Genomic DNA, 26,359 nt, shown 5'->3' on the forward strand with positions numbered 1-26,359 from the left:
CACACAATAGTTGTTTAAATGTTCTCATTTATAATTTACTCTTTGCATCCTAAAATTCATCAGCTGAATGGACCAATATCTGAAACTCATCAGAAGTTGCTAAATGAAAGTTAGATCTTTTTCAGAAGAATACGGTGTATCTGTAAAAGTCAATAATTTCTATTTAGTGGGTATCTGGTTCTAGACACCTGTAAATATTATTTGTGTAATGCTTAAAGGTGTAACTTATCCACTGGAACAATCCCATTTTCTTTTTTCTATTTTAATATTCCTGTTTTTCCCTTGCAAGTGCTGAGGTGGGAAAAGCGAAGTAAGAATGTATTAAATAGGTATCCAATCCTCTGTTTCCTGTGGTGTGCAGTAGATTCATTGCTGCAATGCTAAAATATTCTAGGTTACATTTACCCTACATTTAACTCCAATGACTTTGGTTCTCTCTACAAATACAACCGGGTCACTTCAAGATGGATTTAATGACTTTGGGTTTTTGAGTGCCCCCAAACAGCTTCACTGTCATTCCCTTTCTTGGTTTATTTTAACTAAGTGTGAAGGTTTGGTAAAACTCCTGAGAGTCAGCGTTGAGCTTTTGATGGTTTGGCCCTACCATTTTGTAATGGGAGCTGCCTCTCTCTCCATTTCACACACACTCCGCGACTCTCTGGCACAGAGAGCTGGCAGCACTGGCTAAAGCCTCTCACAGCAGACACCCCCAGCAGGCTTTCTCATGGAGATGACACTTTACATCCCAACATTACAGTAATAATTCATAATTCATTCTAATTGTTATGGGTCTATGGAATTCTGACACAGAGTTGCCAGAGGAGACAATTGCCAGCCCCTACATTTGTCCCATGTCCAGTGCTGTGCAGAATTGCCCTGGTTGTCTTTGCTGTGCTTTATGTGCACCCCTGTGCAGCAGCAGCAGTGTTGGGCCACGCTTGCACTCCCATGACTTGCATCTTTAAGTACATTAGGTTATTCTAAAAGTCACTTTTCCAAGTCTGAGGGTGGCCAATGCTCTCTGGGGAGCGTAAGAAAAATGTAATTTTATGACACTATCTCATCGCAATGTCAACATTTAAACAGACAACTCTACTTTAAAAAGAAGTCTGTGTATTTTTTTTTCCTCCCTAATACAAGAGCTCCCAAAGTTGAAATCTGCTAGTTGGGTTGTGGTGTACGAGGTCACTGTTTCTGTTTCCTGTCATCCTGCTGTATCAAAATACTCTCACACAGAGCCCTTCTGGGTTCTGCTGCCTGTTAGACATAACAGACCGCGCTTCTGGGAATTGTAACACACCCTTGAAGAGATGAACTGTTTACAAATTATAAATACACAGACACTTAGTTCAAAAACCCAAGAGCAGATTAACTCCCTCCACCTAGACTATCTGTCTTAAATGACAGGGCTTAATTGCCCACTCCCCCATCCTCTCCCCCTCTGCCCTCCCCACATACCAGCACGGAGGGCTGTAAAAGATAGCAGTGCTGTGTCCCTTTGGCACCAGCTCCTCAGTGGATAAATGCCTTCTCGGATTTGTGCCATCTTGGACACGGGGTTCAGGCTGTGTCCTGTCAGCTCTGGCCTCTGTCAGGCTGAGTAAGGATTGTTTTAAAATTACATCACTGGGGCATCTTTGGTCTGCCAGTAAGAAGGTATAGACAAGCTGCATGCAATTCTTGTCTGATTGTTGACCAGTTCTATTTATTTTACTTTCTTTTTTCTGTTTCTGATAATGACTGTAGAGTTTCAAGAGCAGACAGTTACCCTGTGAACGATTGTGTCATAGCAGCTGACTGGAAAGAGCCTTGGAGTCTTCTCCATTGTCTGAATAAAACTTTACATCTCCACAACAGACAAAACTTAATTTACTAGTATTTTCAGGTCTGGTAACTGATTCAGAAGAAAATCAGAGACAAAACTAAATCAACAACATTTCCTATGGTTTTTGGGGGTTTTTTTGGAGAGTTTCTGTCCTGTGGTGAGCCAGCATAGTCCTCCTGCTTGGCTAGTGCAGTGTAACAGGGAAGAATCAAATGATACTGTGGCTTTAAGCCAAGTTATTTGGCAACTTCCAAGAAATGTTTAGTATCTCATGTATTTGAAAAAAAAAACAAAACAGAAGTGGAAAAAAAATCACCAAAGAATAAAAATTCAATGCCTTTAATGTAGGAAATTCCCTGTCAAAAATAGGTACCAAAGATACACGAAGTTTTATGAACACAATTCAAAAAGACTCCAGCCGAACAAATTAAAGTCAAATTCATCCAGTAGCAAACAACTGACATTTTCCATTTGAGTTAGATTCAGCATGTGGAAACCTTCCGTATGGATCTTATTTGTACGGGTGGATTACGATGAAAATTGCATTAATTTTCTCCGCAGTAAAGGTCAGTAATTGAAACATGAACCAAGAGTCTATTGTGTAAGATGCTATATCCCCATACTTAGGAAAGGTCATTCAAGACAATATCATCTCATTGTTTTCTTCCCTGGAAGTTTAAATAATTTCGTTAGTTTTTTCTTTTTCTCTTCAGTACAACAATTGCAATATAATATTTCAACATCTCCCATTAAGATTGCTGAAGAGAAATGATGGTAAGGACTTGAAAATGCCCCTTGATACACAGGCTGTGTTCAGACTGACAAGGAACATTCACGTCCTCCACAAAATCATGTGCAAAAAGACCCAATGCAGGGGTTGCTTTGGTCTTTCCCTGGGAGCTTTTTTGTACAAGAAACTGGAAGTTAAATGATCTTTTGTTAAGTCTTATTTGCACAGCAGCGTTGTCTAGGACTGGTCTTATCCACAGGCATCCCATAAATTGGCACAGTTCTTATATCAGTGCTATGAGCCACCAATTTACAGGTCTAGAGGTGATGGGAGAGAGGAGTTGAAAGGAAGTTCTTTCAGAGGACTTTTAGGCATCCTCACAAGAAACCTTAGCAGTCCTATGGCACTCCAAAATTCTCCCTCTTAGAGAGAATTACCTACCTGGATGTATGTAAAAGCCAACACTGTAACTTCTCTAAAACTCTGGAAAAATACTAAGAAGCACTAGGCAGGTCATAGGACTAAGCACATGGGCCCTGGGGAGTCCTCCCTTAAAAATTCCAACTATTTAAAATGTTGTTAAATTTTATTTTGAATTGGCCAGATATATGACTAGATCTCTCTTTCTCCTATACCCCAAATTGCTAAAGATCATCACCTGGATTATAGACGATGATCCAGTAGATTGTTCTTAAGTCTCAGGTATTTCCAGGACAAAGCACTTATTTTGACAAAATCTATTTTCTATCCTTTTCTGTTTTTTAAATCAAAGATGACTGATGACTTCCTACCTGCATTCAGGATTGATTCTCATTGCTTCTTAAGCATGTGTTCCTCACCTGAATTGTGTTTTATTCTATTGTGACTGCTGATATTGCTTGAAAACTTGTGGCAATGCCAGTGGACTTTGGGTTACTTTACACCTCTATGAAAACGTGAGCAAGTACAGAAAATGCTTCTTAAGTCCCCTGCATTTCATGCCTGTGCATAGAGAAATAAACTGAATTACGACCTAGAGGTTTTTCACATAAGATTTTTCTTATGGGCTTGGCTTACGAGACTTTTGCTGGACCCCTGTGCATGGATGAAATTCATCTAGTGTTGTAGGCAGAGAAAGTGTTGCAGGCATAGCTGAGCAAGGCATGGAGTGGTCATCTTGTGCCCCAGCCTGAGCTGCAGGATGATCTGCTATTGCTTTCCAAACGTGTCCTTTTAAGACCAATGCTGCTCTCCCTCATACCAGTCTGAAGTGATTCTGTTGGCTCTGGTGGAATTATTCCAGATTTCACACCTTTTTAACTGAGAGCATAAATTGACCTGTATGTGTTGCATTTCCTCTGTTTGGTAATTATTTCAAGTGCACTCAGATCCGCTGGATTTCCACGGGCAGGAACATTTGCAGCGTGGTGTTAATAAACAGAAGGATCTTGTGATGCAGTTTCAGGGCTGCACGAGGCAGTTACTCAGAGTTTGGCAGCCCAAACCTTGGTGTGCCCATCCTCCTGGAAGTGCTCTCCTTGACAGGCAGCAGGCTGTGCAGCACAGGGCAGGGCAGATTGCTGGGCTCCCTCAGCAGCCTTTGGCTCTCACCAAAGGTAGGAGCCAGTTCAAGGTTGCTGTGGTGACTGTTTGCAAAGCTCTGCCTGGAATTCATTTCAGCTACCAAGAGACTGTCTGTCACTCCATGGCTGCCACCTCCCGCAAGAGCTTCATTCTGCTGCTAGACTGGAGCGTTAGTGAAGTGTTCCCTGCAGACAATAGAGGCCAGTGGTCTGCTGTTTATACCAAATAAAATCCTTTTGGTTTCAGAAGTTCTTCATGGACGAGTATTTTGGCCCTAAGGTGTTGTGGCACAGGTTTTGCTGGACACTGGTAAGGTTGGAGTTTTGTAGTCCAGCAGAGAGCAAGTTGCAAATTAAATCCAACTTTGGCTAACTCCACTTTTCTCTAAATAACTACAGCATGTTTTGTTGGGTTTTTTTTAAAAGCAGAATAATAGTGGAGCAAAAAGGAATGCATGCCTGAGCTATTTTCCTTTCTTTTCCCTTTCCATCAATCTTGTTTGTTGCTAATACACTGAAGAATTAATAACTGGTACGTTAGATAAATCCTGGTAAAACATTGCCCTAATGTGCTTGTAGCAGCAGTAGCATAATGAGACAGCTACTGTAAGAAAGCTAATCCTGAAAGTTAGGCCAGCCCAGGGCTAGGCAGACTAATTGTTCCAATCCCTGAAGATATTCAGGATTTTCATTCCTGATTGAGCTGCCTGTATCCTGTTTTCTTCTTCCTTTTGCATTAATCTATATTTATGTTTTCTCCTCCCCTTTTCCTCATCTTTGCCCCCAAGTGTTCCTCAGCTTTATATATTGAGTTTCCCTTGGCACGCCAGAAATCTGCTGATGAATACCACTTGTTTGAAAGTTGCATGCAAGATTTTTCTCTGCAAGTGTTTTCTATGAAATCCAAATGAGCAAGTATTATGTAGAACTTACCCATGGCTTCAAGCCTAACTTCTCGTTGTGTGCATATGATATTTGCAGTATACATCAGAAATACACTCAGGGAACAACAGCAAAAATTGTCTGTGCATTTGGAGCGTTGCTTGCTGGTTTTGGATGTATCCAGAGGAAAAATATTTGAAGGATAGATTTAAAAAATAGGAAACAGCTTTCTGTAAAAGATGAAAGCTATTAATCATTGAAACAAATGATCAAAAGAAGTTAGGGGATCTCCACCATCCAAGCTTTGAATTCAGTAATGGATGCTTGGCTGGAGAAGAAGCACTAACGGGTGGCATTTGGCCTTTGTTCCAGAGAAGACGATTGAAGAATTTTGCCTTCAGTGTCTTCCCCCATAACTCTTCGGATTTTCTCTCTCAAGACCAGCTCAGCGTTGTAGCTCACCCGTTGTGAATTGCTGTGAGTGCCGGGGACATCCTGTCCTGGCCTGCCCCACATTCCTGCTCTTTTAGTCTTCAGCATTGGAAGCCCCTCCATGCTGTGGTTGTGCAAAGGTTTCTTTTGCAACTGACCCTAAATAAGTTCCTTCGAAGGCAAGGAGATCCCAGAGCTGTGGTAACTTTAAGTGTGCTTGTATGTCCTGTTTAACTGTTACATATTTCAGAAACAGAAAAATCTAGGAGCATCTTCCAGTACAGTAGAGATTTGGTGTCTTCATTTCTCAAGTTGATGTATGTTAGCTGGAGACAAAATACTTTTTCTTAGCTGGAGACAAAATACTTTATTTCTGAAATTTATGGGTCTTGATTGGTGATTTTTTTTTTCTCTCCCCTGACATGCTTAACCTTTTGTAAACCCGCTTCAGACAGGATATTTTGTTTTTAGTTCATGCAAAATCTTCTGAGCTGTGATCTTAAACTATTGGTATCCAAATCCAGTTTTCAAGCAATATAATACATTGGGTTCAAAAGAAATCAGAAAGGAATGATACCTGAAGAGGATGGAGAAGAATTGTCTGGGTGGTGGGACCTTGCATGGATGAGGAAGTGTGTTTAGCAGATGTATTTTGGATTCTTTTTTTTACATTCTCCATGAACATGGCAGTGTTCAAGTACAGCTTTCTCTATGACACTTGCCCATTTACTAATAAATAGGGTCCAGTGACTGTCACCCTGATGGACTCTTACTGCTCCTGGCTTCACAAAGCATAAACAACACTCCAAAACCTAAATAATTTGGAAAATCCCATTTGTTGAACTTCGTTTGTCTGCTTCTCTGTTGCTCAACCAGTGACCTAATAATTCTGTCCATGTGTTTAGACTGCAGGTTTCCAGAACAAACCAACAATCACAAAGGAACTACACTGACAAATTCCCAGGATTTTCAAAAGATTATGCACACCGTGCACACTACAGGGACAGTTGCAGCCTATTTTTCTCTTGAATAAATGATTTTATTTGCAAGGTTTTCTAATCTCAGTTCATCTCTGCCCTTACATTGATTGGCCATATTTGGATCAGAAACTGAAAGCACTGTTGTCCAGGGGTGACTTTAGCATGGGGCCAGTGAGCATGGGCATGCAGTTGTCAGAACTTAGGGACTGACAGTTTCTGGTTTATTTTCTGGCTCTGCTTCGTGGCTGCAGCAGGAGTTGTGTTGTGTTGTGTTGGTTAAACTGCATTATCACCACATCTCTGAGCTCCATCGAGGACGTGTAAATGAAGTCAGCATGATGCAGACAGAGCTGGTAGATGATCTGCCTTGCAGCTCTGGGCAGCAAGAGTAGGCTTGCCCTGCAATATCACTTGATTTAAGTGTTTTCTTTACCCCTCTGCATGAATTTGGACAGAATGAAATTCCTACTGTCTGGTTTTCTGTGAGCTGCTCCCCAGATTCTGCTTCTAAGTTTGGTGGGAAAAAAAGCCAACTGTGGCTAAAGGACCGTTGTACCATTCCAGTGAGGAAATAGTTAAATATCATTTCAATGTGTCATTTACATTTGAGCCTAATGAGATTATAACTGGAGCTGTGTGAAAATGACTTTTTGGTGCTATTTTCACATAAACTGACTATTTATTTATTTATTTTGTTCTGGGGTTATTTCACACCCCAAGGGTTTCATTTTTGTTGGTTGTTTTATTAATGTAAAAATACTCATTTTCACACCCAAATGTGTGATTATTTAAAATGCTGCTTCTATTCATTGTGCACTGACTTGCAACCTAAAGGCAAATATTCAAATGTCTGGAGCTTGATAACTCCATGGTGGTTTTGGCTGGCTTTTTTAAACTCAAAAATTGCTGGGAAGAGAAATGGGCAGTGAGTAATTCGAAGTGGTATAAGGGCTGCATTCCCATGCCTGCCTCTCAGCATCCAAGGATGGGTCTCAGGTTATTCCAGCACCTTTTGTAGAGTGGTGCCCTGTCTCAGCCCCATCCAGAGCCTCTCCCAGCATGGAAGTGCCAAAATCCTGGAGCAGTAGGCCTCACCTGTGTGGCCCTGTGTGATTTTGAATAGCCCCTGACTCTGTCCTGCATGGAGGAATAATGTGGATGACAACACAGAGGCAGAATTGCAGCAGTGTTGGTGCAAATGTCTCTGGCCTTTGCTCATTCCCACCCACCCTTTCCTCTGCTTTAACTTGTGTGGGCCACAGAGAACAAGGATACAAAATGCTCTTTACCATCATCTCCCCTCTCTGGGAACAGATTGGTTAAAACACAGCTTAAAATGTTTTGTTGGTTTGTTTTTTGTTGTATTTTTTTTTTCTAAATTAGTCTGATTTTTAAGTATCTAAATGTGATGTAAAATCAGTGTCCAGGGCTCTGCATTTTGTAATAAGTGAATGTTTTGCTGATTTCTTGCTAGAATATCTGCAACCATGCCAATTTGCATGCCTGTATGTGTGTTAGATTGCTGGCAAAGAAATGCTGAATGCCGATAATTGTATACTGGTTTTCAAGCCTGATTTAAGTAATTTTGATTTTTAATTCATTCTGTGCTTCCTTTTTATTTCTGCACATGTGTAGTAATGTCCTGTAATGTTGTTGCCTAAAATAAGCAGTAAGAAATGAAGTTGAGATGGCCGCTGTAAAGGGAAAATGACATTTTTTTTCTTTCATCCTTTTTTTTTCTCCCAGTAAAAGAATAAATCTCTGTATACAGAATGGTCAAAAAAATATTGCACCAACTATCTTGCTGCTAATTTATATACACAAACCAGCATGGCTGTGGGGAGCCTACAAAGCTCAGAAAAATGATATTTAGAAGTTTTGCCTGGGAATATTTTTGTTCTTGAGGAGCACTGAGCAGCCAGCACTCCAGGCCAGGGGTGCTTAGCAGCTCTTGTGCTTTGGCATCCAATTGTGTGAAATCCTGGTTGAGATCCTGCAGTCAGGTTGTGTTAGGAGATGAAGAAACCTCTGCCCATGTGTTGAGGAACAGGGAGAAATACAGGGATCTATACAAAGAATGTTAATTCTGTGTGATAAACCCAGGGTGTTTGTTCTGTCCTTCCTTCAGTGAAATATTTGAGGTCATGGATGGATCAGCAGTGCTGGAAATCTTTGTTTCACCATATGTCTGTGAACACCCTAGCAAATTATTAAAAGTTTTGGTTTTCTGGTTTCTTTTGAATAGGAATCTGAGAAAAAGGGTCTAATTGAGAGAATCCAAATGGTCCAAGAGGTCATCATAACTGTTCAAGGCGTTCTGGAAGAAATAGCATCATTTGGAGAGAGGATTAAAAAGTGAGTAATAATTTTTTCTTGCCTGACCATGATTTGAACTGAAGCAGAACCAAGAGGATCAAGGTGATTATCTAGCTCCAAAAATGGCTGCAAGGTGCAGCAGGATAAGCTGGCCAGTCCCACCACTGCTTCTTGTCTTACAGTCTTTTATTCTAAAAAACCTTTCCAGAGCACAGGGAGGAGAAGCAGTGCTCTTTACTGATGTAGCTTTCACGTTTGCCTGATTTTCTGCTCTTGCTTGTTTGTGATGGGATGAGGAGTCATGGATGCCCCAGATACTGCTGGAGATGTGGGCACAGAAGCACCAGGCATTTCTTTCCTGTCCCATCCCAGAAAGTGGCTACTGATGGTCAATGTTGCCTTTCCCACGCCCTCCCCATCCTGACCTGGCTGTGGGGGTTACCAGTCACTTGTGTCCCTGGCCAGCACACTGATCTTCTTCTGTCTTTGCCATTTTGAGCTGTCTGCTTCCTGCTGGAAGCCCAAAGGGGGTTTTCAGGGTCTCATGGCAAAGCGGGAGGCACAGAGGGTGTTCCTGACCTTACAAAGGAGGGAGGTGAAGAGCCAAAAAAAAAAAAGAAACCCCCCATACAAACACACACAAACCTTTTATGACTCGGTCTTTATTGGAGCTTAATTGATCCATACTGTTGTCTGTTTTGAACACAAAGTGATGGTTTGTGACCGAGCCTCACTTTAATGAGGAGCTGGGTTCAAGCTAAAAATACAGCAACCACATGTGCTGTGGTGACACCCCAGCTGGGGTGGAAGTGGCCCAAAGATGTATTCCAGTCTATGAACAGGGCACTGTTCTGCCCAGCTGCATGGCAGGAAGGCTCAAAGCGCTTTAAACACTATTAATTCTTGTATTCATTTTGGTGACAATGGTCTTAAAGAAAGAACACGTTGGGTATTAATGTGGACGCCCGATGTAATTTCAGAAGAATTCTGTTGTAGCTCGGCAGTGATGTGCCATTAAAAAAATTGCTATCAAAGTTTTTTTTTGTAAGTGACAGACTGAATTGTGCTACAGTTTCCGTCTGTCACTCCAGTTACACAATCATAGGGAGTTTTCATAGTTTAACTCAATTGAGCTGTTTTGCTTTTTTTTTTTTCTTGCTTTAACTTAAGCTACATTGATTGATAATGATGGGTCCTCTCCCACCTATTTTTACTTAATATTTAATACGTCTATTGAAGCTTAAATGTAATTCTTGAAGCGTCCTATTAATTTTATCTGTCAAGGGAAGTTTGTCTTATTTTATAGCCTGATAAGTGGTCCAGATTCATTCTCTCTTCTTCCTACTCCCCATCATTGTGATATGATGAAGTTAGCAGGCAGACTGTGTGAAACAGAGATGCCCAGATCCACAAATCCACCTGTGGACTAATGTAGTCCAGGTATCTCAACATTTGGTGCAGGGCATAGGGGTTATGTCTTACAAGGGCACAGGGGGACAAAGTAATTTCAGAGATGTGTTAGCAGTGGCTTCTCACCTTCAGTCCATCATTGACTTGCAGATGAGAGGTCTGAGCGAAATAAAATCCTGTTTTTCACTACAGTGTGGCCAAAGTCTGAAATGCTGTAGTAACTGAGCCTTTCAAGAGTGCTCCTCTTGGGAAAAATCCGATGGGGATTGTTGGAATGCAGGAGCTTGGGCTGCTACTGGCTTATTACAGCTTATCCAAGCCAGCCTCCTATATTCAGTGTAGTAAAGAATTGCTGAAAATATAGATATAAGAAAATGTGTATATTTGTTGACAGACTTATACAGAATATTATGGCCCTATTGTTATACAGAGAAATTACTTGAACTGCTCTTTAATTGTTTGGCATCATAATTAATCTAATGCAGGTTATTTGTTGGGGTTGACTCTGGCTACCTGCTCTTCCTGGGTCATGCACTGGACACACACCTGGTGTCATCTCCAGTGTGGCCCGGTGGAGCTGGCTCAGCCCCATCTCCAGATCAGATAATGTGCTCATGAATAATGGAGAGCTGACTGACCGGCAGAGAGGTGTAACAAGTGTGACACACAGAAAAAGAAACAAAAACAACCCACTAACATGCCTAACAACTTCACTGGGCTCCCCAGGGCTCCTCTTCTTTTTCCTTATCATGGTATCTGCCTCTCAGATATCTCCCTTTATCCATTATAACATCCAGATGTAGGAATCTGCTTATCCAGCTTCCAAAGGATCTGCAATTTACAGCATATCTGACTGCAGTGAGCACTGCAAATAAGTCATTAAATTATTATTGGGTAGCAGAGCACAAACAGTGTCCAAGAACAGAAATGTTGAGAGGGATTGTGTTTTTTTTCCTTACAGCACATTCAACTGGACGGTGCCTTTCCTCTCTGTCCTGGCCTGCTTGGTCCTGGCAGCAGCAACAGTTATTTTGTATTTTATACCACTGAGGTACATTGTTTTAATCTGGGGTAAGTACTCCACTGTGTCTCGTTTGTATGAGATAAATACAATATATGCCTACAGAGTGAAATCAAACAAGCTTTAAACGACCTGTTATACAGACAAACAAGTGCTGTTGCTTAGAGGTGAATAAAGATGTTATGAACTTCTTAAAATTACCATTTCTCCCCCCTGGGTTATCCGATAATTTGCTTTTCTTAGGGTTCTTTATAAGTTTCCAACAGCACCACAAGAAGAGCATTAGCCTAGATAAGCTACTTTCAGTGTTATTATTCTTCTGCAGGAAAGTAATTAGCTCCCTGGTGCTGGAGCTCTCCAGCTGGGAAATGGTAGGAAGTGGACAAGATGTGTTTGCAGAGCTGGACCATGTAGATTTGGACCCTGGGAGCCTTTTGGGTCTGAGTATCCTGGCAGTCAGGACAGGCTGTGCCCAGTGGGACACACTGAGTGCCTCCTTTTGTCATGGGTTAGAAGGTATTTATATGAAGATACATAATGAGCTAAAAGAGGAGCTTTTAAAAAGTAAAACTTTCCTGGTGGCATTATGAAGAATGTGAGATCATCTTTCACAGAAGGAGATGATATTCAAGGGCATAGATAGGACCAAGGGGAATGGCTTTAAACAGAAAGAGGGCAGGGTTAGATTAGATATGGGGAAGAAATTCTTCCCTGTGAGGGTGATGAAGCTCTGACACAGAGAAGCTGTTATTGCCCCATCCCTGGAAGTGTCCAAGGCCAGGCTGGACAGGGCTTGGAACAACCTGGGATGGTGGAAGGTGTCCTGCCTGTCGCAGGGAGTTGGATTGGGATTGTTTTTAAGATGCCTTCCAACCCAAACCACTCAATGATTCCAGCTGCTGAAGGAATCTGCATCTCCAAATGATCTTATGTAGGGTGCTGACTTTTATCTCAGCCTTGAGGAAGAAAGATGTGGAGAACATAGTGCAGGTAAATCCCCACTGATCTGCAGAAGCTCAGCCCCAGTGTGGCTCTGACTCGTAGGGACCCCCTGTCACCCCTGGAGCTGAGCCATCAGCTGCTGTCTTGGATGTAGAAAAGGGAGGGAATGAGAAGGTGGCATTAAAAAAAGCGCCATTTTTGGACAACAGCAACAAATAAATAAAGGACTAAATCAAACAAAAGAAAGGGCAGAAGGAAAGGGGAGAAAATGCTGGCAGTAAAAAGTTCAGTAACAAAATATTGTTGTTCTTGTATGGAAGACATGGTGAGTACATGAAAACTATACATCCATTCAACATCATCTAGAGTGACAGGGCCTTCAAATATGATACATGTTAAACAACTACCCTGTGGCAAGGCCTCAGAAGACCTTATGGTATTTTCTGTTTTTTAAAAATCAGGTACACAGAAAATTGTGTTGTCATTTTGCTACAAGTTTATGGCTTAAAAACTGAATCTCAGATGTGAGGCAGGTACATTTCAGGGAGAGGAGGAGGCTGGAGCAGCCATCACATTTGAAATCATTTTCAGGGAAACCACTATGAGATTTTGGACAGGGGCATGATGGAACTGAAATTGCTGTATTATGATCCTCAGAGGCAACCAACATTTGAATTTTTGCTATTTTTTAAAATGGGTTTGCTGATTTTCTTCACTTAGAAGACCTTAAGAGAGGCAAGAGAAGACCTTATGAACTTAACAATAATATCAACATTACACTCCCATGGATCTTCTGTCCAGACAAGGGGCCACCTCTGCCAACTGAAGCTTAAATAAGTCCATGGAGATGGACTGATAGTGCTGCAGTTAATAAGCCTAATTATTCATATAAAGGTCAAACTAAAGTAAACCTTGTGATAAGGTTTCACAGTGTCCCACAGCATCATGGCAGCTTGGCAAATGTGGCTCTGCAAAAAGGGGATAAACCATGAGGGATGGGGAAGGGAAGCTTTCATTTTCTGAAGAGATGGAAGAGAAAAAAAATATTTTTTCCCAGTTATTTTCAGAGCCTTCCAGTTGGTCATGTAGGGTAGCAGATTTAACAGCACACTTGGTTTTCAGTGTGTGTGTTCCCTCTGTAGTATCCCCCAGAATGAATTCACGCTGCAATCACTTTTCACCACGTTGTTGGGAACACATGATCCCAAAAGTTGAGAACACCTTTATCAATAATGTCCTCTTACTTCCTCCAGGAAGCACTTGTGAGTGATTCCACGTGACAGGGAGCATGTGTGTGGCTTTGAGTCTGAGGCACTGTTTTCACACTAATTTTTACTTGTGAATTCCCTTTCCCTTTTTCACCTTGCCTGAACGAATTTAGAGGGAGGGAGTAGAAAAGGGTCGCGTTATTTTGTTTGCCTTTATTTTTTATTTTTTTATTTCATCCTAGGCATAAATAAATTTACTAAGAAGCTTAGAAATCCCTATGCCATCGACAATAATGAGCTACTAGATTTCCTCTCCAGGGTACCATCTGATGTTCAAAAGGTAAGTAATGAATGGCCACAGCCAACAGAGGCAAGGAGTGACACTGAGAGCGGCTGGGTGCTCCGTTTGGGAATACAATGCCAAAGACTTTTGAATAACAGAGATAAGGAATCTGGGGAAAATCCACAAAGGGAGGGGGGGAGAGAGTGTTAGAAGAGAGGGGGGGCCAAAATCCTTTGTCAGAAGGATAAAATGATTGCAGAAAAATTATCCTGAAAAGACCTACTTAAAAATGATCTGGAAAATCACTCAGCATGGTTACTGAGCTATGGTTTTTGTCACCTTTCTGCTCTGGTATTTGTACAGAGGGAGGAGAAAAATAGTCTCTTTGATAGAGATAACCATCCAAAAGGATTTGCTGAATTCTCCTTTTTCTCAAGATAGGGGGAGGAATGGGGGGAATTATTTCTGTGACATTGTGCTTGAGCTCCAGGCCTCCTTTGGACAATGCCCTGCTCATCTTTTTCTTTAAAGAAAACCCTGAAACGTGTATAAAATACTGTACAGTTGATCAGATCAATCTTCTACCATTATGGAATTATAAGTTTTAATCTAACCAGAATCTATCCTCCCTCAGTTTCAGTCAAGTCTTGTCTCTTCTCCCATTACTTTGAAACAACAACATGGTCTTCAGCAATCTCGCCTATCTTCCTGGAAATTATTTGAACAATAAATCCTTTCGAATGTCACGATCTGTTTATTTCTCTTGGAGGAGGGAAAATAGTCTTGCTGGGTAATGAAGCCACACAGTATAAAGGATTCTTTCTTTTGTTTTAACTAACTGAAATCTGTGTCCTCAGGCCCTGACCCTGATGCCCAGGATCCCTTTGACATTGTACCTTTCTCTGTGGATCTTGGCACTTTCCCTGTGAGGTGCTGCTCACTGGGAATGAGGGAGTCACAATCTCACCTGTAGTGGCTTTATGCTGTTGCAGAGAGAAACTGAATTGCTCACATGCAGTGTTGAGGCATCTGCTAGAAACAGGGTTGGAAAAAGCTTCTGGTGACATTTATCTCAAGAGGCCACCAGACTGGTTGGTGGCAGCACCAATAACTGGAAGGAAATCCCACTATGGACTGGTGGGAGGAAAAAAAGGCTGAGCAGGAATAATCATAGAGCCATTAAGCTTCAATGTATTTTTATTTGTTGTCATTGCTCTTGTGGAGGCCATTGGATTTGCAGTGATGGTTTGCATATGCCCTTTAAATGTTTATGTTTCAAGATAAGCTGCTTTTCTATTTATGCTTTATTTAACATTTACACTTAGAACATTTCCTTGAGTGGTTTCTATCATATAGGGAGCCTTTGAGCTAGGAAAATGATCACCATTTTCTATGGGAGAAATGATAAAAGTTCCTTGAATGGGGCAAACCTTGGAGTTTTCCACTAGTGCTGAAAACAGTGACAGCCACACACTTTAGGGACAAGTCATTCATGGAAGCTGCAAAGCCCCTCTGTGTCCTTTTTTTTATGTGCTATCAGTGCATCAGCATTTCACTGGGGTGCTGCAGTGAAATTACTCCTGTCTGTACAGTACCCATTTACAACCACATGTGTTGGACAAAAGACAGAGGAGGAGTGAAAAAGATGGTGTGTTCAGCCAAATTTTCCCCATGATTTCAGTGGGAATACGTTTGTCTCGCACAACAGACAATTTGGACATTACACCATCCTTGACAGTTTACCACACATGTTTTAATCATTATGTTGTGTATGAATTTGTTTTGAAAGGTGGAGGTAGCTTTGTCCAGGTCCTATTTGGGAGAATACTTTCCTTTTTTGAAATTATTAAGTGTTTCAGCATCCCAGGGTCTGTGTATGGTTTTGACAACTGTCATCTTACTGTCTGTTGGGATCCACTTGAATTGAGACTCCTGAGAGAAGTTTATTAAACTAATAGGTTAATGCCAGAAAGATAAGAAAAACAACTCCCAAACCAAAACAAACCCAAAAGATCGCTGAAATCAGGTAGAACCCCATGTATCTCATTAGAAAAATCTGCTTTTAATATTTTTGTTTCAAGAAATGATGCATGACTTCTCAAATCCTTCCTGCAATTAATCCCCCATGTTCCTGTGTTTAGAAAATGATTCATTACTTTTGAACCTTCCTTGGTTTCCCTGGGTTTGTCCCGGGGGAGCCATTAGCACACGCTGCAGTGAGCTAGAGTTACCTAAGTGCAGACGTCATGGCTGTTTGTTTTTACAGGTGCAGCACGCTGAATTGAAACCATCCAGCAGCACCAGCCCCATCAGGAGGAAGCGGAGCGCGCTATAGGATGCCGTGGGCTTTGGGAATGCAGCACCTATGTGTGCACACACAGCACCTTTCCCCTCCTTTCTTGCCTCAGAACAACACTAGAGTCACTGCCACAGACTTTCTCCTTCTTGGAAGATGTGGGGTTTTTTTTGTTTTTTGGGTTTTTTTTGACGAACATCTATCTTTTCTGGGTTGTCTTTTTTGGCACAGAATCCCAAAAAAGAGCAACGTGAAATGTGAATCCGTTTGTGGGATGGGGAGGAGAATGGGAGAGGATGGTGCAACTGCACCTTTTATTTTTCTTTTTTTTCTGTTTTCCCATTTGATTGCAGAGACAAGGCTGGATGTGGCAGCACTCCCTTTGTTATGTAGGAAGAGATAACTCTGCTTAGTGTAGCAGATCAGCTGAGCTGATGCGAGGAGATGCTCTGAACCAGTTTTTAACATATCCAACAGATTTACATTAAGTTATGAAGCCTATTCTTTTCTGAGTTAAATCACTGTGCCTAGAAAGGCTTAAGGTTCCCGGGCTGGGGTTCTGGGTTAGCTCCAGTGTCCCCTCTCAGGACTGCCAGCAGCCCCTGGCCCAGCACCTGTCCCCACCTGCTTGTGCCACTGCCCTGTCCCACCTCATGGCCTCTGTCCTGTACTTGGAGGCCTTTGAGCAGCCCCAGCCTGTGCCCCACGTCAGTGAGACCAGCCTGAGCCACCTCGTGCTGCTGCTGAAGGGCCTGGACAGCACCAACATGGGCCAAGGGTTCCAGGGCAGGGTTAGAGGCTCAAGGAGTTCTAGGGTTGTACTCTGGGTTCTTGAGGGTCTAGTTCAGGATTCTAGAGGTTCAGGTTTTAAGGTTCGGGTTTTAGGATTCAGAGTTTGGGTTTTAGGGTTTGGGTGCCGGTTTAGGGGTTCGGAGATTTGGGTTTTAGGGTTTGTGTTTTAGGGTTCGGGGTTTGGGGTTTGGATTTAGATTTGGATTTTAGGTTTCGGGATTTGGCTTTGAGGGTTCAGGTTGGTGTTGAAGGTTCAGGTTTTAGGTTTCGGGGTTTGGGTTTTAGGGCTTGGGTTCCGAGTTAGGGGTTTGGGGGTTCAGGTTTTTCAGTTCAGGTTTTAGGGTTTGGGTTGAGGTTGGCCTTAGAGGTTCTAGATTTTCTAGTTCTAAAGGGTCTAGAGGTTCTAGCTTGGGTTCTGGAGGTTCTAGTTAGGTCTCTAGAGTTTTCTTTCCAACCAAGTGACTTCATTCCGGACTCTGGCGATAATCCGGTCTGTGTTTTTGCTCTAACCAGGTGACTCCATTCCAGACTCTAGGAAAAATCCAGTCCGGGTGTTTGCTCCAACCAGGTGTCTCCATTCTGGACTTTGGGAAAAATCCGGTCCAGGTTTTTGCTCCAACTGGGTTTTAGACTTCAGTGTTCAGGTTTTCGGGTTTGGGTTTTAGGGTTTGGGTTCCAGGTTAGGGTTAGAGTTTCTAGAGGTTCTAGGGCTCTAGAGGTCCTATTTTGGGTGCTAGAGGCTCTAGAGGTTCTAGCTTTGGGTTCTAGAGGTGCTAGAGTTCTAGGGGGTGTAGTCTGGGTTCTAGAGGTTCTAGGGGTTCAGGTATTAGGGCTTGGGTTTTAGGGTTTGGGTTCCAAGTTAGAATTCCAGTTCCGAGTTGGGGTTCCAGTTAGGGTTTCGGTTCTGGGTTAGGGTTTCAGGTTAGGGCTCTGGGTTAGGGTTCTGGGTTAGAGTTCTGGGTTAGAGTTGGGTCTTTGATACCCATCTTCTGTTCAACCAGTGTACATTTTAAAAAGTTTTCAAGCAGTGTACATTTTTAAGAGTTTTTTACCATAATGAGCAGAAGAGCTACGAGCTCCAAGAGTATCTCCATATTTCATCCAGCACTTGCGCGTTTTTCCTTTTCTTTTTCCTTTTTTTTTTTTTAATCCCAGCCTGTGGTGAACTCTTTGTATATTGGAATCATCAGAGATCCATTGCTGGCAATGGATGCATGAAAACCTTATGCCGTGAAAGGATTAGGAGAAAAGACTAACTCAGTGACCTGAAAAGACTCTGTTGGCTTGCCTTTTATAATTCCATCTCATCAGATATCTTCAGCATAGCTGTTGTTTTCCTGTCTAAATCCAGTGGGGTCAGCACTACAGATCCAAGAGGAAGAAAAACCCTACTTTATAGCCTTAAAGAAACAAGTGCTTGTGCAGAAAGAGAACATGTGCCCAAAGAAATGGTTGTACAGCCGTGTGCAGGCTTTGGTCCACCACTGGTGTCTTTGCAGTCTTTCCTGGTGGTTCACAAGGAGAGGACCCAAAAGTGAAGTCAAGTGGAAACAGCAATGGAAAGACAGAAGAAAGGACCCCATTTTGTGTTCTGTGGAGAATGTGATTTCCTGCTTGCTTACCAATCTTTTAGTGATTGTGTGTTTGCTTTATGTATTTCAGAAAGCCAGCATTAGTCAGGCTGTTTGACTGGGGAAACTAAAACACAGAATCATGTGTAAAACCTGCTTAAATTTGGTGATACTACAGCCCTCAGTCCTTTAGGTGCTGTGGGATATTTGGCAGTGACTTGTCACCACAAGTCATTGGTAGCACGAGAGCTGGAGTTATTGCTTATGATTATCAGGCAGGGATTATTACCACCAGGATTCCCTGGGCTAGTTGACAGTACAGAGAAATACTTGAGAGAAGGAATTCTTTCTGCCCCCCCCAAAAAAAAAAAAAAAAAAAAAAAAAAAAAAAAAAAAGTAAAAATAGACTTTGAAAGTCATCTAATAAAAGGTAAAATGGTTTAAACCTTGCTTATGGATTGGTGATCTGGATGGAGCTGTGTGTGGTTCCATAGCACAATCCTGTTGGCCTGTTCCAGGAATGTGAAGAGGGAAAACTAACAGCAGACTATCTTCTACTGGGTTATTAGCCAGATTCAGTAGTTTTACATAAGTTTATTTTTCGAAGTCCCACTGTGCCTTTGAATAAGGACAGGCACATTTTCATACACTCGATTGGCTAAAGAATGTATTTTGCTCATGCAAAGCCGTGTGTAGCTGCAAATGGAAGGATTGAGGAATGATTATCCTGGTTTAAAAAGCCACAAAAATGCCTCTTTGTTTGCACGTGTGCTTGTGTACCCAGGCATATACAGAGTTGTATATAAAGAGTGCATGTATAATGTATTTATAGGCGAGTGTGTGGGGGAAAAACGGGTGAATATACAGATTTAAAAACCTTGAAAATGTTTATGAAAAATGCCAAAGATTCTAAAGCTTATCATCTCGCGTCTGTTCTTCTTCATTTTGTATCTTTCCCGGCATGTCTCTCTGGCTGAGCCAGATCTCTGCATGATTTGATTTACTTCAACTTAATGAAGCTGGTTGGAAAGAGCCTTGTAGAAATTACAAAATCTCCAGTAAATCTCCTTCTTGTACATACAATAGATGTCCACGGAACCCTTTTGTTAAACCAGTTTCTCAATCTTCTCTGTAAACAATGCCTCATTGTCTCGCTCAAAACTATCATCTGGTTTATCATACTGTAATCTTGTCATTTTGTAAGGACCAAAGTCAGGCATATTTAAGGAGGCGTGTGGGATCTGATCGTTGATTTGAGTGAAAACATTCAACTGCAGGAAAAACTGTTTATTTATTCAGAAATTTGGATTGATGGTTTAGTCGTTTGGGGTTTTTTTTTCTTTAGGTTTTTCCACGTGGAACTGATTTTTGTTCAGAAGGAAGGGTGATATCTTTTTCTGATATCTTTTTTTTTTTTTTTTTTTTTTTTTTTTTTTTTTTTTTTTTTTTTGTAGATATATTGGGTTTCGGAATAATTTGTGTTAATTGTTATGCTGGAGACATTCCAAATGAAGGGGTTTGGATGGTCCAGTACCTATATATGTTGTGATGAGCTCTTTATTTTGATAAATGCTGTTTGAAATGCAATAAACATTTGAGTTGAAGCTGATGCTTTTAATTTGTCTGGATTAGGAGATATGTTTCACATTCTTTGCAAAATGCTGTGCTATAATATTTATGTATTTATAATATTTAGTATCTGACTAGGTGAGCAAAGATATCCCTTTGCAGTGCAGTGTAACAATTCACACTGGAGTTTGCTTGGAGTAAGGAGTGTAAGTGCATCTCCTGCTGCAGCAGGAAATGAGGTAAAGCCTCATCTCACCTGCCTACAACCCTATATTGGAATTTCCTAGGCTCTACTAAAAGGGAAGGAGGGTTATGTGTGCTTACTGCAAAGTCCACTTATCCAGCTCTAAATTCAGATTTGTCATGAGATTCTTAAAGCAACTCTCTCTATGTCCATTTCCCCATGCAAATCATCAGTTTTTACATTTTTAAATCTATTCAGTGTGTGGCATAGCAATTAAAAACTTACATTTTTGCTTCAAGGTACTTTTTTTCAGGGCATTTTCAGTCTAAAGTCTCTAAGACCAGAAGCCATTCAGAAGTTCCAGTCTGACTTTTAGGTGTTTTGGATTGTAAAATCATGGAGATACGGGAATGTGAAGCATGTCCACTAATTGTACAATGTGTAGATAACTGGGTTTGACATGTATGTGCAAGATTTACTCACATTTGCTCAAACATAAGGTGCTGCTGAAGGTTTGGGTTTTTTTGGAATATTCATGAGTAGGACTGAGGACTTGGCTTCCCTGTGGCTCATTGTTAGTAAAAGTCAATCAATGAAACACACCTTGTGGGAAGCAAGCAAATAACTGAGTAAAGCACAGCTGGAAATGCCACACACCTTCCCTTTTTCTCAGCTTGAAAATCTCCAATTTTAACCTTCAGCCACAGCTCTGTTTCCCCTTCAGTTACCTCCTGAGCCCCCCAAAAGCAGAGGAGAGCCCAGCCCTGTCCTGCTGCCCTCTGGAGAGCCCTGCCCAGCAGACCAGCACCTGGCACCCCTGTGCATGGGAAAGGGAAGCTGCTTGTCCCCTAGAAATTAAAACTGGCTGCTGTTAATTCCCTGCCTGGGGTAAGAGTGCAACAGCTCCCTGAGCAGGGCTGTCCCACTAGAAAACAGAGGCTTGCCATTTAATTTCCTGTGCTCTATATGGGGCTATGGTTTATTTTATATTTTTAATTTGGAGGGCCTGATTCTGCAGGTGATTACCACAAGTGGAACTGGGGTTATTTTCCCATCAGACCAGTAGGTTCACACCAGGAAGGAATTTGGCTTCTCTGATAGCTTAATTTAAAAATTGACAAAATATGTTCTAGCCAAACCTTAACCTTTAGATTTTACCATCCTTTAACTAAGGTGATAGACTGTTTTGGAAATGTTTAGAGACTCTGGCATGTGTTAGCAGTGAATTCTGTTCTGATTTTAATATTGTGTGTTGTTTTATCTGTAAAGCTCCATGTGTCAGAGCCCTGGTGCATCTATCCCTGTGAATCTCACAGAGGCTTGATAAGAATATCTGCTCCTCTGCATCCTAAGAGTTACCAACTCAGAAGGAAGCTGAGATACTCCAAACTATTGTTGGTTTGTTGCAGATAGAGTGTTTTAATCATTCCTGAATTTGGGTAAATTAAGCCAGGTGAAATATGATTTTGGGACAAAGTATCTGCCTGAGAGTTTATCAGAGGGGAAGACCCTCAGCAGTAATTGAGTAATTCAAAGAAAATATGAGCAAATTTATGATCAATGTAAATATTCACCAGCATTTAGAAACAGTGTTGGAGTGAAAAAAAAAAAAGTCTCTTGACATTATAGCATTTTTAATCTACTTTTCTCTGTGATGTTTGACTGAAAACAACACAGCATTTCAAGAGAATTTAGAGGGTCATTTCGTTTTGCTTTAAAGATGTGCTCATCTGACATAAATCATGAAACTGAGCCCGGGGAAGCAGGAGATGGCATCCAGGTCTCAGTTTTTGCAACAGCACCAGCACCTGGGCAGGCACGAGTTCAAGTTCTCACTGTGGCTTTAACCTGGGGGCTGGTGATTCTTGTTAAATTTTACGTGAACAAACGTTGCCAGTCGGTTCCTGCGTGTTGGATTGAACACCTGCAAATTCCCTCTTGGCTGAACATGGTGCTGTACCTCTTGCAGGGGAAGGAAGTGAGAGCTGGAAGACTTGCTGGTGTAAAGTTTGTGCTGATGTCCTAGTGCAACCAGCCTTCTCAGCTCTTGAGGACTTCTTGCAGAAGGAAGGTAGAGCAGTCTCATGGACTGGGCTCATACATCTGGTTCTGGGTCTTACAGGGTCAGCTGAGGTCAGGTTTAGATGGTCAACATCTCTCACTCTTAATTATTGTCTGCTAGGATGGCTCAGCCAGCACATTTAAAGAGTGGCTTTCAGTCCAAGAAGGAAGCATAAGGCCCTGGCCCTCTGTGGTTTGGGTATGGGCAGGGAGCCTGTTCTAGGGAATGCTCCCCCAGGGAACCCAGGGACTGCTTAGCTGGGGGTCTCTCCTCTGTGCTGGATTTGTTGTGATCAGACTTGCAGCAGATGAACGAATGATTTATATATATATATATATATATAAATATATATATATATATATATATATATTTTTTTTTTTTTTTTTTTTTTTGCGCTTGATCTCTGCGTTTGGGTAAGTTGCTCTTAAGGTGGGTGAAAACATTAAATGTTGAACTCTCATCTACAAACTAAAGGTGATAAAACCTAAGGACTTGGGCCTGCCACTTCCAAATGCACAATCAGCCTTGATTCTCCTTCAGTCCCAAAGGATCCAAATGCCTTCAGGACAGTGCAAAGTCTGCTCACCAGTAATGTTACAGTGCCTTCAAAGATGCTGGTGAATACTTCAATTTTACGCTCAATACTGGTAAGTGAACATAAGGCGGAGTGTTGTAGTGACACTACTCTTTATTTCTACCCTGGGTATTTTTATTTTTTTTCAATGAGATCACATGAAAAGAAACAAACCAAATTATTTCTATTTCTTGAGCAAACACTACTAGTTCTATCCTAGCTACTGTGTGTGGAACATGGGGTTTGACTGGTCTTTGATCTTTCACTATCACAAAGGGCAACTGATTTTATGGGCCTGAATCTGTGCACAGCAAAACCACGTATTTTTCACTTGCTCAGTACTGCCACCTCCCAAAATAAAGAATATCTCTCATCCTCATTTTCAAGAGGAGATGCACAGTGGAAAGAGCATATGTTCCTATAGACAAAAAAAGCCTGTTAGATTCAGTGACTTGAGTGCTAAATTTTGCTTTGATCATGGCTGTCTGCTTTCTCCCTCCATCTTCTGTCTGCCCGTGGTGGGCTCATTCCACAGTGAGTATCTGAAACCACACAGCAGCTACAACCTTAGGAGAAGGGGTGGGAGGGGGGTGAAGTCTCCCTCCAGCTCTGGCAATAGACGACTTTACTGAAAGTCAATGCCATTCCCTTGCATTTATCACTGCCACTCTTGCTCTGCATATTTTTGGTATTCGCCATGCATTGTTAGCAGTGATTGTCATGTAATTAAATCACTGCTCATCACAAGAGCCTATTTTTATGCTGAGATAAGCATCAGAAGTCTGCTGCAGCGTCCCCCAGATCAATAAAGATGTTCCCTGTAGGATTACAAATAGTCTGGGGTTGTACAGGGCACTAGAATTAATTAGGAATGATTTCTCTTTTTCTTTTTTCTTTCAATACATTTTTAATTGTTTATCCATTTTCGATGGGCTTGTTTTTAACTCTACTGTGATGGCCCAAATGCTTCTGTTCAGCCCTTTGGAGTAGGATATGATACCAATTTGGGCAATACCATTTGATGTAAGCAGTCACAATTATCATCATCTTCCCATAGCCATGTGTGACTGTTACTTCAAAATATGTTTTCGAATGAGGTATTTGCATCTCAGGCTTGGCACTTGAGATTACAGTTAAATGGGTTTATTAAACAATTGAACTTTGGGATCCAAACACAATGAGTAACCTTTAGGTGCTACCCTGAAGATTTTGGGGTTTTGATCAGAAGGCCAGAGAGCAAGTTGAGAAATTTCAGACATCTCCTGAAGAGGCATTTGCCCATGGTCACAGAGCAAATATGTGGCAGAAAAATCAGCCTGAATTATTATGTTTTATGCTTTCCTAGTCTCAGTTCTCCACTTTCCTTTGCATTGTTTTTACATTTTGTTCTGCTTGTGTGGCAAACTGTTTGTACCATCCTCCTGTGGTCCATAGGAGTTGTGGGCTCACCACTGTGTGGTGAGACAGAAGCTTCTGGAGAGTTGCTGTAAATAGAGTGGGAATGTCCATGAATGGATGAGGCATAAAAGTCTTCTTTTACACTTCCCCTTAAGTCAAACAGCTGAATGGCTTATTGTCCTGATCCAGCATCATCAAAAATGGAAACAACTTCTTCAGCTGTGCCGGTGAGAGTGTTTGCCCTCTCTAAAGCACAGGGAAAAAGTAAATTCCTTTCAGGGAATAGAAACAGTGTCAGGATTCCTGTAGGCAAATGTAACCACTAATCTACATGAAAAAGCAATGAACAGTTGATGTTTTGCACTTGCACTCCTGTACTAAAGTGGTGCTCTTCATAAGCTGCACCTGAAGTGCACTGAAATCAAACGCCTGTGGAGCTCAGAAGGTTTTGGATCAGTCTTCAAAACTCTATGAAAGGGATAAACAGTGGCCAACTTTGCTGCTGATAAATTAGGTGTCCCTAATGCTGAGAGGAAGGTGATGCCCTGAAAGAGGATTCCTCACAGTAACACAGTATTCCATATGAATCCAATGATTCTCCTAGTGTCAGGATTAGGAGATCCCCATGCCCAGATGTGCTACAGGAGAGAGGAAATACTATAATTTACACCCATTAAGACCCAAACTGTGTGAGTTTACTGCGTCACAAACCAGCAGAAGGTGCCTGTGCCCAGAGCATGATGTGATGCAGCTCCTGTCAGGCAGCCAAAAACCATCTGCCCAGGCTTGGCATGGGGCAGCACAGAAGATCTGGCAGCTTCTGAACAGCTCTAGGTTAAAAGCTTGCTGAGAACACTCTGAATGAACCTCTTTTCATATAATCAGCTCCTGCACAGGTCACACTCTGCAGTAGTGGCTTGTTCTGTCCTCCACTGCAGCACTGAGCACTAATAGTAGAAAGGGCACCATCGTTCTGCTCGTGCCAGCAGAGCCTGGATGATTTCAGCACTTGTTCCTGGCTTACCCCATGCAGCAGAAAATTCAGTCTTACCCCTTTTCCATTTGCCAGCTCCCTCCTTCCCCAGAGGGGAGGGGTTCTGGGGGTTTTGTTTGTCCCCTGAAGCTCTGCAGGGCTGCTGCTCACCAGAGTCAGTGCCCAGGGGTGCAAGGTATGAACGTGCTCAGGAAGTGAGGGGTCTGGGAGTGGGATTTTGGCAACTTTTCTATTGCACATACAGAGTGTTAGGCTTTGCGGGGAATCTCTTTCCAAAATTATTTTCTGTTTTCTCACATGTTCAGTCATTTCCATCATCACAGTGTGACTTGGATTAAGGTAATTCAAAACAGGACACTCTTGTAAAAACCTCAGAAATTTTTATGAGAAATAATTTTTCTTATTACCAGATTGTAAGGTGAGTTTGTCCAATTTTTAACTCTTATTATTAGAATTCAGGTGTATGAGATAAATTTAACTTTGTCATACAATTTGGTTGACTGCAGATTTTTGGGGAATGGTTGGCATCCATGCTACACAGAAATGCTTGAAGTCATGGAAAACTGGGTGACTTAACCAGAGGGAGAAGTATACTGAGGTTTTCAGTGGGCAGTTGCCTGAAATTCAGTGAGGACCATCCCACTCTTGCTGAAGTTAATGCCATTTTTCTGAAATGAGCCCTGGACTCCCTTGCTGAGTGGTGACCTCTGTGGCAGTTGCACGGTCACCTCATGGATAATTTGCAAATTGCCCATGAACCATGTGTGCAAACGTGTCTGGTATGGTGCTAATTCACTGGCAAGGTCTGAGTACATGGATCCAACACTCTGCTCCAGGGGTGCTTCAGCCGTGCCCAGCAGCCAGTGTAGGGGTTTGATTTCTATGCAGCGTGTCAGGGATATGTGATGGATGGGCTCAGCCTCTCCTTCACATGTGTTTAGAGATCTCCAGGCAGGCCAGAATTTGCCAGATGACCACAGTGGGGAAGGCATCAGAAACATTTCCGTAAATATAACCCCTCCACACCCCCACAAAATTTATCTAGTTTGTGCATGGATGTTACAAAACCCTTGTTCAGGGCTGCAGGATGTGGCTGGACATTATCTGTCCTGCGTTCCGGCTGGGTTTATTTCAGGGTGGTCAGAAAGGAAATCCTAGTGGAGAGGAGGGTGGAACCTTTTTTGTTGAACTGTTGTGAAAAAGAAAAATACCTGGCCATTTGAAAGGGTTTGAACTCTTAGCATAAGGCTCTGGGAGATGGATGAATGGTCAGAGGGAGGTGACGGGCGGGTCAGAGGTCCTGTGGCATAACTCATCACTGTGAGAAA

The 26,359-nt window shown here is 41.9% G+C and overlaps 1 protein-coding gene across 1 annotated transcript in view; it reads left to right on the forward strand.

Annotated features, from left to right (window-relative positions):
- MCTP2 (multiple C2 and transmembrane domain containing 2) overlaps positions 1–19,968 on the forward strand; it is a 117,337-nt gene extending 97,369 nt beyond the window's left edge. Inside the window, 4 exon segments of the mRNA XM_083870897.1 lie at positions 8,657–8,766; positions 11,099–11,208; positions 13,551–13,648; positions 15,858–19,968. Of these exon segments, the coding sequence (XP_083727023.1) occupies positions 8,657–8,766; positions 11,099–11,208; positions 13,551–13,648; positions 15,858–15,926 (387 nt within the window). The 3' untranslated portion in view covers positions 15,927–19,968.
- Positions 19,969–26,359: the final 6,391 nt, after the last annotated feature.

Source organism: Zosterops lateralis (genome assembly GCF_965231275.1).
Source record: "Zosterops lateralis genome assembly, chromosome: 13".
Classification (NCBI taxonomy): domain Eukaryota; kingdom Metazoa; phylum Chordata; class Aves; order Passeriformes; family Zosteropidae; genus Zosterops; species Zosterops lateralis.